The sequence below is a fragment of the Amblyraja radiata genome, chromosome 6 (assembly GCF_010909765.2).
Source record: "Amblyraja radiata isolate CabotCenter1 chromosome 6, sAmbRad1.1.pri, whole genome shotgun sequence".
In the NCBI taxonomy this organism is placed as follows: Eukaryota; Metazoa; Chordata; class Chondrichthyes; order Rajiformes; family Rajidae; genus Amblyraja; species Amblyraja radiata.
In genome coordinates this window covers 8,843,501-8,859,866 of record NC_045961.1, presented here as the reverse complement: position 1 = coordinate 8,859,866, position 16,366 = coordinate 8,843,501, and the positions used below count along the sequence as shown (strand labels likewise).

The 16,366-nt window shown below is 48.9% G+C and overlaps 2 protein-coding genes across 4 annotated transcripts in view; one reads left to right on the top strand and one right to left on the bottom strand.

Annotated features, from left to right (window-relative positions):
• Positions 1–840: 840 nt before the first annotated feature.
• Positions 841–14,918, bottom strand: lipt2 (lipoyl(octanoyl) transferase 2). 2 transcript variants are annotated; one of them, XM_033022164.1, is made up of 4 exons: positions 14,721–14,918; positions 10,946–11,220; positions 3,725–4,261; positions 841–1,218 (listed from the first exon to the last, which is right to left on the bottom strand). In XM_033022164.1, the coding sequence occupies exons 3-4, from the start codon at positions 4,185–4,187 to the stop codon at positions 1,004–1,006; spliced, it is 678 nt and encodes a 225-aa protein (XP_032878055.1). In that variant the 5' UTR covers positions 4,188–4,261; positions 10,946–11,220; positions 14,721–14,918; the 3' UTR covers positions 841–1,003. The 2 variants fall into 2 exon arrangements, with proteins under 2 accessions (XP_032878055.1, XP_032878054.1); XM_033022163.1 differs by lacking the exon at positions 10,946–11,220.
• A 2-nt stretch (positions 14,919–14,920) lies between these two features.
• pold3 (DNA polymerase delta 3, accessory subunit) overlaps positions 14,921–16,366 on the top strand; it is a 42,178-nt gene continuing 40,732 nt past the window's right edge. Inside the window, exon 1 of one of the 2 annotated variants that reach the window (XM_033022162.1) lies at positions 14,921–15,081. In XM_033022162.1, coding sequence (XP_032878053.1) covers positions 15,010–15,081 — 72 coding nt within the window. In that variant the 5' untranslated portion in view covers positions 14,921–15,009. The remainder of the gene's footprint in view (positions 15,082–16,366) is intronic. The other variant, XM_033022161.1, reaches the window with a different exon arrangement.

Here is a 16,366-nt window from a genome sequence, read left to right as displayed (position 1 = left end):
TCTCCAGACATGCTGCCTGCCCTGCTGAGTTACTCCAGCTTTTGTGTCTATCTTCAGTGTAAACCAGCCTCTGCCGTATCTTCCTCGGTGCGGATTTGGTGGTCGGGAGGGCCTGTCTCCGCACTGTATCTCAAAACTAAACTTAACCAATCAACATTGACGTCCAGCTCATTTATTTACATTATATACATTCATTGGCTTGGCATAACAGTTTAAATTGTCTCTCTTGTGTGATCATCGTCGGTCGCTCGAAATGAGTATGACTGTTCTCTCCATAGGGTCGTCCACTTGTGGGTCTGCAGATATCTGTAGAGGCTGATCCGCGATCCACACACCTTGGTGCAACGTGGGTTGTGGAGACTGGCGATGGTTGGTAGTTGCTGAGCCCCCTTCTCTCTCTCCTTATGGTATTGTCGCTTTGTCTCTGCAACACGGCGTAGTCCCCCCCCCCCCTATTCTTCTATATAGACAATAGGTGCAGGAGTAGGCCATTTGGCCGTTTGATCATGGCTGATCATCCCCAATCAGTACCTCGTTCCTGCCTTTTCCCCATATCCCATGAATCCAATATCTTTAAGAGGCCTTTTCAAGCTCTCTCTTGAAAGTATCCAGAGAACCGGCCTCCACCGCACTCTGAGGCAGAGAATTCCACAGACTCTCAACTCTCCGTGAGAAAAAGTTTTTCCTCATCTCGGTTCTAAATGGCTTACCCCTTATTCTTAAACGGTGGCCCCTGATTCTGGACTCCCCCAACATCGGGAACATGTTTCCTGCCTCTATCGTGTCCAAACTCTTAATAAACTACAGCGCCGTCAAACGCACATCATATGTTAACCCGCTCATTCCTGGGACCATTCTTGTCAACCTCCTCTGGACCCTCTCCAGCGCCATCACATCCTTCCTCAGATATGGGGCTCAAAATTGCTCACATAATTGCCTTGCAAACATCCGACATCTGAAAACCTCTTCAGTTGGCTGGGTGATCTGTGGGGATGGAGAGTTCCTAACACCTCAGCGTACAGTTGAACTGTGCGGCGAATGTTTCAAGAAAGGGTTCCACGGCCTCGGAGATAGTCACTTCTCTGCCCAGTACTTGAGTCAGGGACGTCACCCCTTTGCCCTTGAGGCCACAGGGCGTGATGTGAGAGAACCAGTGCAGATCAGTGTTGCAGTTCAGCGCTAACCCGTGAGAGGTGATGTATCTGCCGCAGTGGATTCCTGTAGAGACACAGACAGACAGACACAATAAGGGGTGGAATGGCAGTGGAGTGGGCAATGTAGCAATTAAAACAGCTGGAACAATGTTCACTGAAGGTATAAGAGCCTGAACACTGTAACATCCAGGTTGCGGAGCAGCTTAAATGTGTAGGAAAGAACTGCAGATGCTGGTTTAAATGGAAATGCTGAAATAACTCAGTGGGACAGGCAGCATCTCTGAGGAGAAGGAATGGGTGACGTTAGAAACGTTAGAAACGTCACCATTCCTTCTCTCCAGAGATGCTGCCTACTGTATGTCGCTGAGTTACTCCAGCATTTTGTGTTTATCTTCAGGGACAGCTTCTTCCCTACAACAAATAGGCTATTAAACGACCTCCAAATAAGCTCCAAACTACATAGACCTTTCGACATTATAGATGACTGCATTATTATTGTTTGGTTATTTGTCCGTTTATTTTATATACTGAACTTTTTTATGGATAAGCTGTTGTTTATTATAGATTTTGTAGAGTGCTATAATTACATATATGTCGCACTGCCGCAAGTAATGCCCCTGTCCCACGTAGGGAACCTGAACGGAAACCTCTGGTGACCTTGCGCCCCACCCAAGGTTTCCATGAGGTGCCAGAGGTTTTGGTCACTCGCCTGGAAAGCCTCAACCGAAGCGTGAGCTGCATCTACTGACCAAAGATCCTACAGGATCATTGCTACTGACCGCACACACACACACACAAACACATTGCGAAGGTGGGGGCCAGCGGAGGAGCACTGCCTGCGCAATGAAGAGGTAGGTAAACGGCTGCCACAGAGCACGTTAAGTCCTTTAGAGAGCGCGAGGGGGAGGAAGAGAAGGGGAAAGAAGGGGAGAGAGAGAAGGGGGGAGAGAGAAGGGGGGAGAGAGAAGGGGGGGAGAGTAGGGGGGAGAGAGAAGAGGGGGAGAGAGAAGGGGGGAGAGAAGGGGGGAGAGAGAAGGGGGGAGAGAAGGGGGGGGAGAGAAGGGGGGGGAGAGAAGGGGGGGAGAGAAGGGGGGCGAGAAGGGGGGAGAGAAGGGGGGGAGAGAAGGGGGGAGAGAAGGGGGGGAGAGAAGGGGGGGAGAGAAGGGGGGAGAGAAGGGGGGAGAGAGGGGGGGAGAGAAGGGGGGGAGAGAAGGGGGGGAGAGAAGGGGGGGAGAGAAGGGGGGAAAGAAGGGACGACAGATGGCACAATGGGCTAAGTGTTCGGCTGGCAACCGGAAGGTAGCTGGTTCGAATCCCGCTTGGAGTGCATACTGTCGTTGTGTCCTTGGGCAAGACACTTCACCCACCTTTGCCTGTGTGTGAATGTGTGTGAATGTGTGTGAGTGATTGGTGGTGGTCGGAGGGGCCGTAGGCGCAGATTGGCAGCCACACTTCCGTCAGTCTGCCCCAGGGCAGCTGTGGCTACAGAAGTAGCTTACCACCACCGAGTGTGACTGAGGAGTGAATGAATAATGCGATGTAAAGCGCCTTGAGTATTAGAAAGGCGCTATATAAATCCCATCCATTATTATTATTATTAAGGGGGGGAGAGAAGGGGGGGAGAATGGGGGAGAAAGGGAGAGAAGGGGGGGAGAGAAGAGGGGAGAGAAGGGGGGGCGGAGAAGGAGTGGAGACAGTTTTAAGAAGTTTAATAAAGTTAGTGGGCATTTTACCTTCCTGCGGATCTTCTAGGTCGTGAAAACCAAAGATCCTATAGCTGAAAACTCCAATGAGCCAATCAAAATGGTTGGTCAGCGAAGGAGATTGCCTTTGACTGCATGTAAGTAAATAGCAATCCCACCCCACGGGCTTCGAGCAAACGGCCACCTATTTTTAGTCGAGGCAGGTTTTGATTTTGTTGAAATAATCGCAGGAACATAGAAGAAGCCTCGACTACGCGGAAACCACTTTCGACCATTAGGGAGAGTGACCAAAACCTCCGGGAACCTCACGGAAACATTGGGTGGGGCGCAAGGTCACCAGAGGTTTCCGTTCAGGTTTCCTAAGTGGGACAGGGGCATAAGAATTTAATTGTTCCATTTCAGGACATATAACGATAAAGTCTGAAGAAGGGTCCCAACACTAGACAATAGACATTGGGTGCAAGAGTAGGCCAAACGGCCCTTCAAGCCAGCACCGCCATTCAATGTGATCATGGCTGATCATCCTCAATCAGTACCCCATTCCTGCCTTCTCCCCACATCCCCTGACTCCACTATCTTTAAGAGCCCTATCGAGCTCTCTCTTGAAAGTATCTCCACCGCCTGAGGCAGAGAATTTCACTCTCTGTGTGAAAAAGTGTTTCCTCATCTCCATTCTAAATGGCTTACCCCTTATTCTTAAACTGTGGCCACTGGTTCTGGACTCCCCCAACATCGGGAACATGTTTCCTGCCTCTAGCGTGTCCCGCTGAGTTACTCCAGCATTTTGTGTCTATCTTAATTTTTTTTTACTGTACCTCGGTACATGTGATAATAAACTAAACGAGACTGAACTGAAGTGGCACTCACCGATGGCACAGATTTTGTTGCTTGCCACCCAGACGCCAGTGTCTGGCGAGGTGTCTGCTTGAATCCCGAACTTGCGGCAGAGCCGGATGGTGGTGGTCTCCAGCTCCGCCACATACCAGCGCACGCTCTTCCTGAAGTGGGCCAGGTTGAGGATGGGGTAGCACACCAGCTGCCCGGGGCCGTGGAAGGTGATCAGCCCTCCTCGGTCCGCCCGGTGGAACTCGGCCCCCAGCCCGTTCAGCCTCTCCTCTTCCTCCACCGGGTACTGCGCCGTCCTTATGCCGACAGTGTAGACAGGAGGATGCTCACACAGGAGCAGCGCGTTCACCGCCGGTTCAGCGGCCGGCGGCTGCGACAGGCAGTCGATGTGGCGCCGGATGTACCTCCGCTGAGCTTGCAGTGCGTTCCCGTAAGAAATCCTCCCCAGGTTCACCACTTCAACCACCGGCTTCAAAGGGGTCATGGCACCAGCTTCAGGCTCCACGTCTCAACGTTCAGAAGGATTTGTCAGGATTTCCCAAGTATTTTACAACCAGCCTGGCGTTGATGGAATGAAAAATAAGAACAATAAGTTTACAGAAATGTAGTTAGTTTAGTTTATTGTCACATGCAACGAGGTACACTGAAACACTATTTTTGTTGTTCAAACCCAAGCCTTTGCCTCACAGCACCAAAGGCCTGGGTTTGATCCTGACCTCTCCACACAGACAACAACCGAGGTCAGGATCAAACCCAGGCCTCTGGCGCTGTGCGGCGGCAGCGCTATCTGCTGAACCACTGTTCTGGTCTTTTGTGGATCCCAGATTTGTAATCTTAGTTTAGTTTATCAGTAAATGTAGTTTAGTTTTGAGGGAGGTGTGTGTGTGTGTGTGTGTGTGTGTGTGTGTGCGTGTGTGCGTGTGTGCGTGTGTGCGCGCGCACGGGAGTGCTGCGTGGGATTACAAAGTAAATTCCCAGGATGGCGGGACTGTCATATGCTGAGAGAATGGAGCGTCTGGGCTTGTATACGCTGGAGTTTAGAAGGATGAGAGGGTCTCTTATTGAAACATATAAAATTATTAAGAGTTTGGACACGCTAGAGGCAGGAAATATATTCCCGATGTTGGGGCGGGGCCAGAACCAGGGGCCACAGTTTAAGAATAGACAATAGGTGCAGGAGTAGGCCATTTGGCCCTTCGAGCCAGCACCGACCTTCAATGTGATCATGGCTGATCATCCCCAATCAGTACCCCGTTCCTGCCTTCTCCCCATATCCCCTGACTCCGCTATTTTAAAGAGCCCTATCTAGCTCTCTCTTGAAAGCATCCAGAGAGCCTGCCTCCACCACCCTCTGAGGCAGAGAATTCCACAGACTCACCACTCTCCGTGCAATAGCAGCCTCGACAAGAGTCTATCTCGTCCTTTTCTTTCTTTGTTGTTCATAGTCTGTTGTTAATTGTATGTTTTAGTGTATCTTTAGTTTTGCATTATGTGGGTGGGGGGTGTTGGGGGAAACTTTTTAATGTCTTTCCTCGAAGGAGATGCAATTTTTTCTGTATTACGTCCGCGCTGCAGCCTAACATTGAGGAGTTGGCCGTCCCTTTGCTGGGGATCGACTTTGGGAGCTCCAACCGTGCGCGGGAGCCTGCGGACTTAACATTGTGGATGATGTTGCCAGGACTAGAGGGTCTGAGCTATATGGAGAAGTTAAGTAGTTAAGTATTCCTTGGAGCACACGAGGATGAGGGGTGATCTTATAGAGGTGTATAAAATCATGAGAGGAGAGGTGGATACACAGAGTCTCTTGCCCATAGGTGAATCGAGGACCAGAGGACATAGGTTTATGGTGAAGTGAAAGAGATTTAATAGGAATCTGTGGGGAACTTTTTCCACACCAAGGGTCTATAGAGCAAGCTGCCAGAGGAGGTAGTTGAGGTAAGGATTATCCCAACATTTAAACAGTTCCACAGGTACATGGATAGGACAGGTTTGGAGCGATATGGACTGTTGGGACTAGTGTAGCTGGGACATATGTATGAAGCAACTGTAGATGCTGGTTTAAACCAAAGATAGACACAAAATGCTGGAGTAACTCAGCGGGACTGGCAGCAACTCTGGAGAGAAGGAATGGGTGACGTTTCGGGTCAAGACCCATTTTCAGACTGATGTCAGGGGAGAGGGAGATACATAGATAAGGAAGTGCAAGGTGTGAAAACAGGATAAAGGGAATGGAGATCAAGGAACATTTACAATAAATCATTGTTGGCTGGGCGAAGGTAAACAGAGATAAAATGTAGACGGAGACAGTAAGACTGGTTGGAGAACTGGGAAGCGGGAAGGATAGAGAGAGAGAGAGAGCAAGGGTCACTTGAAGTTAGAGAAGTCAATGCTCATACCGCTGGGGTGTAAGCCCGCCAAGCAAAATATGAAGTGTTGTCCCTCCAAATTTTGCTGGGCCCCACTCTGACAATGAAGGAGGTCCAGGACAGAAACGTCAGTGTGGGAATGGGAGGGGGAGTTAAAGTGTTCAGCAACCGGGAGATCAGGTAGATTTAGGTGGATTGAGCAGAGGTGTTCAGCTGGGACATGTTGGCCGGTGTGGGCAAGTTGAGCGGAATAGCCTGTTTCCACACCGTATGACTGTGACTCTGAGTAGCTGATATCTGGTCTGAGGAAAACATCGTCCTAGCATCTTCCCACAAAAATGTTGTTTGTTCCAATGAGATCATCTCTCATCTTCAAAGCTCAAAAGTGCCAGCCCACTCTACTTAGGGACGACAGATGGCACAATGGGCTAAGTGTTCGGCTGGCAACCGGAAGGTAGCCGGTTCGAATCCCGCTTGGAGTGCATACTGTCGTTGTGTCCTTGGGCAAGACACTTCACCCACCTTTGCCTGTGTGTGAATGTGTGTGAATGATTGGTGGTGGTCGGAGGGGCCGTAGGCGCAGATTGGCAGCCACGCTTCCGTCAGTCTGCCCCAGGGCAGCTGTGGCTACAGAAGTAGCTTACCACCACCGAGTGTGACTGAGGAGTGAATGAATAATGCGATGTAATGCGCCTTGAGTATTAGAAAGGCGCTATATAAATCCCATCCATTATTATTATTACTTAACATTTACTAATGGGACTAATAATCATCTTACCTCCTCAGGAGATTAAGTATGTTTGTCATTTCGCCAACGACTGTTACAAATTTCACAGAGGCACCATCAAAAGCATCCTAACGAGTTGCGTCACAGTTTAGTCAGGTAATATTTCTGCACAAGACTACAAGAAAATGGAGAGAGCAGTGGATGTAGCCCAGTCCATCAGGCACACCAGCTTCCCCACGAATGACTCCACCTACATTTTTAATGCTGCCTTGGGAAAGCAGCCAAAATTATATAGACAATATGTGCAGGAGTAGGCCATTCGGCCCTTCAAGCCAGCACCGCCATTCAATGTGATCATGGCTGATCATCCCCAATCAGTACCCCGTTCCTACCAGCTCTATCTAGCTCTCTCCTGAAAGTATCCAGAGAACTGGCCTCCACCGGCCTCTGAGGCAGAGAATTCCACAGATTCACAACTCTTTGTGTGAAAAAGTGTTTCCTCGTCTCCGTTCTAAATGGCGTACCCCTTATTCTTAAACTGTGGCCCCTGGTTCTGGACTCCCACCAACATCGGGAACATTTGTCCTGCCTCTCGCGTGTCCAAATGTTAATAATCTTATATGTTTCAATGAGATTGCCTCTCATCCTTCTAAACTCCAGAGTATACAAGCCCAGCCGCTCCATTCTCACAGCATATGACAGTCCCGCCATCCCGGGAATTAACCTTGTAAACCTATGCTGCACTGCCTCAATAGCAAGAATGTCCTTCCTCAAATTAGGTGACCAAAACTGCACACAATGCTCCAGGTATGGTCCAACTGCAGAAGGACCTCTTTGCTCCTATACTCAACTCCTATACTCATTGTTATGAAGGCCAACATGTCATTCTCTTCCTTCACTGCCTGCTGTACCTGCATGCTTACTTTCATTGACTGATGCACAAGGGCTCCCAGATCCCGTTGTACTTCCCCTTTTCCCAACTTGACACCATTCAGATAATAATCTGCCTTCCTGATTTTGCTACCAAAGTGAATAACCTCACATTTATCCACATTAAACTACATCTGCCATGCATCTGCCCACTCACCCAGCCTGTCCAAATCACCCTGCATTCTCATAGCATCCTCATCACAGTTCACACTGCCACCCAGCTTTGTGTCATCCGCAAATTTGCAAATGTTACTTTGATCATTTTTTCCTTGGTCATTCCCTCTTCTCCCCTCTCCCAGCTTTGAAGATACAAAAGCTTGACAACATTTACCACCAGATTCAGGAACAACTTCTTCCCCACTGTTATCAAACTACTGAACGGTCCACTCGGAAGCTAGGGGTGTAATCCCGATCTTCCAACCTACCTCATGTCAGCCCCTGGGTATTTTTTGATCTGCAGTTTCTCTGTAACAGTAGCACTCTATTTTGCACTCTGGTTTTTTTCTCAATGCACTGTATGTTGTACTTGTGTGGATGGCTTGATTGTACCATGTGTGCTATGATGTGACTGGATAGCATGCGGACAAGCTTTTCACTGTATCTTGGTACATGTGTCAATAATAAATGACATCACTGCCTCTGCCAAGTTGAAGGAAACTCTGAGCTCCTTCTCATCTTGCTTTGATATGTGTAGAGTCAGACAGCACAGAAACAACCATCGGCCCAATTCATCCATGCCAACCAGGATGCCTCATCTGTATTTTATTTTAGACTAGGCCAATTGCAGACCCGTTGGGTCTGTTCCCCCAACGTGCGGATGTGGGGGGGGGGGGGGCGGCATGCAGCGTCACACACACTAACTATCCCCCCCCCCCCACACACGCTAATTACTCCCCTTGATATTATATTAATATTATTCATTTGCACCTTTTACCCCATAAGCACCCTATCTACTGATGCATAGCCCCCAACTTGCAGTCACATCTAGAGAGGGGGGGCGGGGGTAGAGAGTGAGGGCTGAGAGAGAAGAGGCAGAGACAGATAGAGAGGCAGAGACCGAGAGGGGCAAGAGGGAGAGGGGGTGGAGGGGAGGAGAAGAGGGAGGGTGGGTGAGGGGGGAAAGGTGGGGGAGGAGGGGAGAGAGGGAGGGGAGGAGAGAGGGGGAGAGAAAGAGGGGAGAGAGGGGGGGGGGGGGGAGGAGAGAGGGGGGGGAAGAGAGGGAGGAGAGAGAGGGGGTGCTGAGTGAGGGGGAGAGAGAGGGGGTGCTGAGAGGGGGTGGGGTGAGGGGAGGGGAGAGGTGGGGAGCAGGGAGGGGGAGGGTGGAGGGAAGGGGGTAGGGGGTGTGGAGGGGAGGGGGGTTTAGGGGAGGGAGGGTGGGGGAGGGGAGGAGAAAAAGAGGGGAGAGAGAGAGGGAGAAAGAGGGGGGGAGAGAGAGGGGGGAGAGGTGGGAAGAGAGAGGAGGGGAGACTTCAACTTTTTACTTCAACCCAAACCCCCCAAACAACCATTTGCAGGCAGTGCGTTTTTTCTTCAAACCACATTAAGGTCACTCACAGTTGAGTAGACATGTGTTCAGTGTTATTCAGAGCTCAGAGAGACGTGACCTCCATCTTGCAGAGACTGAGTGAGGCACACCACTTCCTGGTTTTATAGTCCCTCCCCCTCCATCCAGCAGGGGCAGCAGAGAGAATGGTGATTTAAAAAAAATCATTAATATCTCTCTGATGTTTCATCGATGGGAAAAATCCTCCGGTCCAGGAAGGCAGACGTGGGCTCTGAGCGAGGTAGCCAAAAATGACGGCCGTAGGTGGAGGCGTTCTCTCGGAAATGGCAGCACAGTGGGCCAAAAGCGGTCAAGATCAGACTTTTAGTAATATAGATAGGGTGGCCAGACTGAGACACCATATTCTAGATGTTTAAGAAAGAACTGCAGATGCTGGAAAAATCGAAGGTAGACAAAAATGCTGGAGAAACTCAGAGGGTGAGGCAGCATCTATGGAGCGAAGGAATAGGTGAAGTTTCGGGTCGAGACCCTTCTTTAAAGCTAATATATGAATGATGGCAGTTTTACTTTTTTGGGGGGCCAAGGAGCAATGTTAGCAACTGCGACAGGCTGCAGAAACAGGATCTTTGCAAGGATGGCTGCTGTGAAAGTACAGAACCCCCTCGTCACCATGCAAAACTTTCTACATTGGTGCTTCAAAGTACAGCTCTCCAACACATCTCCTGTTTAACATAAACATAGAACAGTAGAGTACAGGAACAGGTTGTTTGGCCCACAATGTCTATGTCCAACATGATGCCAATACTCTTATCTGCCTTTACATAATCCATATCTCTCTATTTCCTGCATATTTAAAGGCCATTTAAACATCCCTATCGTATCTGCATCCCCCTTGTAAAAAAAAACTTGTCCTGCATACCTCCTTTAAACTTTGCCCCTTTCACCTTGTTTAAGAAAGAACTGCAGATGCTGGAAAAGTCGATGGTAGACAAAAATGCTCGAGAAACTCAGCGGGTGAGGCAGCATCTATGGAGTGAAGGAATAGGCGACGTTTTGTGTCTAGACCCTTCTTCAGAATGATGTAGGTGGAGGGGCGGGAAAAAGAAAGGAAGAGACGGAGACAGTGGGCTGTGGGAGAGCTGGGAAGGGGAGGGAAAGGAGGGACTATCTGAAATTGGAGAAGTCAATGTTCATACCGCTGGGGTGTAAAGTACTCAAGCGAAATATGAGGTGCTGCTCCTCCAATTTGCGGTGGGACTCATTCTGGCCATGGAGGAGACCCAGGACAAAAAGGTCGGATTTGGAATGGGGAGTTGAAGTGCTGAGCCACCGGGAGATCAGGTTGGTTATTGAGAACTGAGCGGAGGTGTTGGGCGAAGCGATCGCCGAGCCTGCACTTGGTCTCACCGATGTAGAGCAGTTGACACCTGGAACAGTGGATGCAATAGATGAGGTTGGAGGAGGTGCAGGTGAACCTCTGCGTCACCTGGAAAGACTGCTTGGGTCCTTGGATGGCGTCGAGGGGAGATGTAATGCGACAAGTGTAGCATATCCTGCGGTTGCAAGGTAAAGTACCAGGGCAGGGGGTGGTTTGGGTAGGAAGGGACGAATTGACCAGGGAGTTACGGAAGGAACGGTCTCTGCAGAAAGCCGAAAGGGGAGGAGATGGGAAGATGAAGATGAGTTGTTTTGCTGCAGATTCCTTTTTTACTTACGGGCTCTGGATTTTAAGGTGCAAGTGGACATTTCAAGCAAAATTCACAAATCACTGATCAAGACTCTTGTTCACACTCTGATTTGGACTTTCGTGTGTACACCTTCCTTCGGCACTGACTGTGAAAGCTCTCTTTGGCCTGGCATCATAGAAATTCTGAGTAAGGGTTGTAGATCTTGAGTGTGTAATGTCGACCCAGTGATAGAGAACGGTGAGCAGAAAGACCATCACACCAAGGAGGTTTACAAAGTGAAGGAGTTCAGTCATTCCAAGAGTCTGGGAAAAAGAGGTGAAGAATCAAATGAGATTTGGTCAAATCCTTTCTGATTGCATCTAGGTTTAGGTTCATGTTTGTCACATGTACCGAGGTACGGTGAAAAGCTTTATTTTGCATGCTATCCAGTCAGATCAAATATGCAGTCAAGTCAAACTCAAGTCCAATAGGTAGAGCAAAGGGGAAGATACAGAGTGCAGAATATAATTCTCAGTATTTTGGCATCAGCTCCAGAGACAAAGCCAAACGTCTGCAATAGATTAGAGGTGAATCAGTACCCTAGTTTATGGAAGGACCTGGTAACAGAGGAGAAGAAGCTGTTCCTGAGTACAGTGGTTTAAAGCTTCTAACCGATAGAAGTGGGGAGAAGAAGGACTGGTTGGGGCACGACAGGTCTTTGATTTTGCTAGCTGTTTTTCCAAGTCATCGTGAAGTGTAGATGGAGTCTGTGTGCGATGGACTAGGTTATGTCCACAACTCTCTGCATTCACTTGGTTGTATGGTTGAGCAGTCCAAGGCACTCGATGAAGCTTCCAGGCATTTTTGGGGCATGGAATTGAATCTCACTACTGCCATTAGCTTTGTTTTCCCTGAAGGTAGGCATATGGAATGAGCTGCCAGAGTAAGTAGTTGAGGCAGGTACTAGAAGAACATTAAACAGCATTTGGACATGCACAGTGATAGTGAAGGTTAAGAGGAATATGGAAATGTCACCTATTCATGATGTCCTGAGATGCTGTCTGACCCTCTGAGTTACTCCAGCAAATTATGTCTTTATCTTGTAAACCAGCATCTTATTTCTACATAAAAATTTGTTGTTGTTGGTACTACAGCAAACTGTCATCACTGAGCATAGAGTCAGTGTGGAAACAGATCCTTCGGCCCAACTTGCCCACACCGGCCAACATACCCCATCTACACTAGTCCCACTGGCCTGCGTTTGACCCACATCCCTCTAAACTTGTCCTATCCATGTACATGTCTAAATGTTTCTTAAACGTTGCGATAGTGCCAGCCTCAACTACCTCCTCTGGCAGCTCGTTCCATACACCCACCACCCTCTGTGTGCAAAGTCACCTCTCAGGGTTCCCATTAAATCTCCCCCCTCACCATAAACCCCTGTCCTCTGGATCTCGATTCCCCCTACTCTGGGCAAGAGACTCTGTGCATCTATTGCTGCTGCTTGCTACTGCACAACCGCCAACAGCTGGGCTATCTTGTGCAGGTTACGCTCGCATGGGCACTGGTTACAAAAGGGTTCTTTAGATTCTTATGTGGGCAAGTTTGGTGAGTCAGGGGATAACAGAGTCATGGGGAGAAGGCAAGTACGGGGTACTGATTGGAGATGATCACCCATGATCACATTAAATGGGGGTGCTGGCTCGAAGGGCCGAATGGCCTATTCCTGCACCTATTGTCTATTGATCCATATCCAAGTTGTCGAGCTGTGACTTGAAGAGTGACATGGTTGGTGCACATCTGGTGGTGTTGGGAAGGATGTTCCACTCTGGGATAATCCATGGATATAGTGACTGAAGATAGCTATTTCTGTTTGCTCTAATTCTAGTATAAATAAAGTGACCTGAGGACTGTCTTGTAGATTTCTGGGTATTGTATTGAATGAGATGAGCTGTTACTAGGGATGATGCCAAGAGTCTCCTTGTGTAGACAGTACATAAGAGTCATGGGAGTTTTATTGTCATGTGTCCCAGATAGAACAATAACATTCTTACTTGCTGCAGCACAACAGAATATGTAAACATTATACAGAACGGGAGATAAAGTCCAGTGTGTCTATAGACCATAGACCATAGATACACAATAAATAAACAGATAAAGTACAATCGTAATAATACTGTTATTGTTCAGAGTTTATGTGATGTTGTGTTTAATAGCCTGATGGCTGTGGGGAAGTGGCTGTTCCTGAACCTTCTTCCCGATGGCAACGGAGAGATGAGTGTGTGGTCAGGATAGTGTGGGTCTTTGATGATGTTGGAAACCTCTTTGAGGCAGCGACTGCGATAGATCCCATCGATGGTGGGGGTGTCAGAGCCGATGATGGACTGGGCAGTGGTCACAACTTTCTGCATTCTTTTCCGCTCCTGGACGTTCAAGTTGCCGAACCAAGCCATGATGCAACCAGTCAGTATGCTCTCTACATAAGCGGGCTTTGGTGTGTCTTGACTCCAACGACTCCCAGTCAGGGTGATTTAACGTATCGGAAACACTTGATAGGTATGTTGCAAAGCGTACCTGAAGCGTCGCTGAAAATCTGTCGCTGCGGGTGTGCGCGATTTTGGCGCCGTTTAGAGGGGGACGGGTTTAAAACGCGATTTTCCCTAGGCTGTTCAAATCGAGGATGTTCAGCCTAGTTAATTATTAACGAAAAATCGCTGGAAGATTCCGTCGCTTTAGCTATTATTACTTTTAAGGGCTTTATCTAATTGTTATAGTAGTTTAAAAATTAACCTCTAAACCCGCGACCGCCGGCAACCGGCCGGATCTCATACAGGGGACAACAGGAGGTAGGCTGTTTATTTTTACATTAAAAAGGGCTTCTTAAGATCCCTTTATACTAAGTTTAATGTTGCGAGTAGCTAATTTGCGCCCCATTATATCCCGCAGTATTTTTCTGGGCATTTGAGGGCACAAATCTACCGCAATGTGAACGTTCTAAACCAGCGCGTTCACAGGATCCCACTGGAAAGCTGATTTAAATGGACTTTAATTTACAGCAATTGAACACTAAATTCCTTCCATTTGGCCTATAAATTAATGTAAATGAGATTTAAAAATCATGTTTTATAGTGAATTATTTGTGAATATTATTTGGACACTTAGGCTATTTAAAAATTTTAATCATTTATTAAGAAATGGATAGATGTTTAGATCTAGTAATTGAAGTTTGAAATTAGCTACAATTGGGTAACTAACTAATTATATGCTTTAATTTCAGGTCATCCAAGTAAGATTATTTTATATTTGTTTCAGAATGCTTCAATCTATGATAACTGAAAATTTCATTCAGTTCTCTTAATTTTTAAGAAGGTTATGGGCTTTTGACTGTCCTCGATCACAGCTTTTTTGTTATGTCCATAGAAAATCAATAGGGAACAAGATGCTAATTTCCGAGTATGAAAATGGCCATAACGTTTTAAATACTTGAGATATGAAAATGAATTAGGTGTCAAATTAAACTTCTTTTTATGCTTTATCTGATGGGATAAATTGCAGACTTGATTTTTAAAATCTCAAAATTGCTACACTTGACTGTCGAGTAGTCGTTATTAACAAACCGGGCTGCACGCCTCTGAACATTGTCAAGGGTGTCAATGTGATTTTTCTTTTCCTCTCGTTATTTAATACCCGAAGGATGGCATGGCACAATCTCAATAGTTTGCACAACATAAGTTTAAGCGACTATATTTCGATACGATATCATAAACTAGCCCCCTCCCCCCCCTAAATTGTAGTAAAAATGTAATAATTGTCGACTCCTCACCTTCAACAAGACATCAGAGCCTGGGCGCCGCCATCTTTGTGATCTTTAACCTCACCCTCGCCTTTACGGTTTAAAACGCGCTTATTTTTTAAAAACATTTCCACCGTTGGGCGCGGCAGTAAAGTCGGGGTGGATGTCGGTGAGGAATGTGGGCGGACGGGGAGCCGGCCCGGCAGTAAAGTCGGGGTGGATGTCGGTGAGGAATGTGGGCGGACGGGGAGCCGGCCCGGCTAGGCCGCGTTGCCGGGGTAACGGGCAGCTCCGTGACCTGTGACCCCGGGTTGGCGCCATGGTCGCCATGGAGGAGCTGGAGCTGCTGGTGGAGAATGTGGAGGAGCTGGTGGAGGACGAGAACCGCATTGTGAGCGGGGGCTGAGGGAGGGGGGGGAGGAGGAGGAGAGGGAGGGGGGAGGAGAGGGAATGAGGGAGGAGGAGGAAAGGGAGGGAGGAGTAGAGGGAATGAGGGAGGAGGAGGAAAGGGAGGGAGAGGGGAGGGAGGGGGGAGGAAAGGGGGTGAAGGAGCAGGAGAGTGAGGGGGAGGAGGAGAGGGAGCGAGGGGTAGAGGGAGGATGAGGTGAGGGAGGAGAAGAGGGGGAGTGAGGAGGGGGAGTGAGAGAGGAGGGGAGTGAGGATGGCGGGGAGTGATGGAGGAGAGTGAGGGAGGAGCATGAGGGGGATGAGATGGAGGGGTGGAGTGAGGGGAAAGAGGTGGTGGGAGAGAGAGGGGAAAGGGGGAGAGGGACAGGAGACAAGAGATGGGAGTAGAGGAGCTGATGGTGGACGAGAACACCGGGAGAGGAGGAGGAGGAGGAGGGGAGAGGAGATGGGGGGGAGCTGGAGCTGCTGGTGGAGAATGTGGAGTAGTTTGTGGAGGACGACAACCTCATTGTGGGGGGGGGGGGGGAGTGTGGGGGGAGAGGGGATGGAGGAGCGGGGTGAGGGGTAAGAGGAGAAGTGGAGCAGAGCAGGAGAGGGGACAATGGGGAGAACTCCATTGGGAGAGGGGGAGGGAGGAGTGGTGTGAGGAGAGGGGACAATCGGGAGAGGAGCTGGGTGAGAACCACATTGTGAGCGGGGACAACATGGGAGAGAGAGACAGAAAGAGAGGTAATGGGGAGGGGAGAGGAATGGGAGAAGTGGGGGCAATGGGGAGAGGAGCTGGTGATGGGCGAGAACTGCATTAGTGGCGGGGAAAGGGGACAAAGCAGGGAGGGGGGGAGAGGGGTGAAGGAGAGTGGGACAGAGAGGAGGGGACGGATGGATCCAGAGCAGGGAGGAGGGGGCAGAGATTAATCTCGGGTAGAAGGAATTAACTCTGGAGTAAAGAAGGTGCGAGTGGGTTTGGAGGGTACATCTTGGGGAGGGGAGGAATCTGGGGTAGAAGGGGTAGATTTGGGAGTGGAGGGGTAAATTTGGAGGATGGGGTAGATCTGGGCTGGGGGGAGGGTGATAGATCTGGGGCAGAGAGGGTTGTAGAGGGAATACATTTGGGAGGAGAGTGGTGGTAATAAATCTGAGGGGGTGATTCGATCTGGGGTAGTTGGGGTTTAAATCAGGGGCAGTGGGAGGATTAGGTTTGGGTTAGGTAATGTGGGGGTAGAGAGTGGGAGGATTATAACGGGAAGGGGTGAAATCTGGGACTGTGG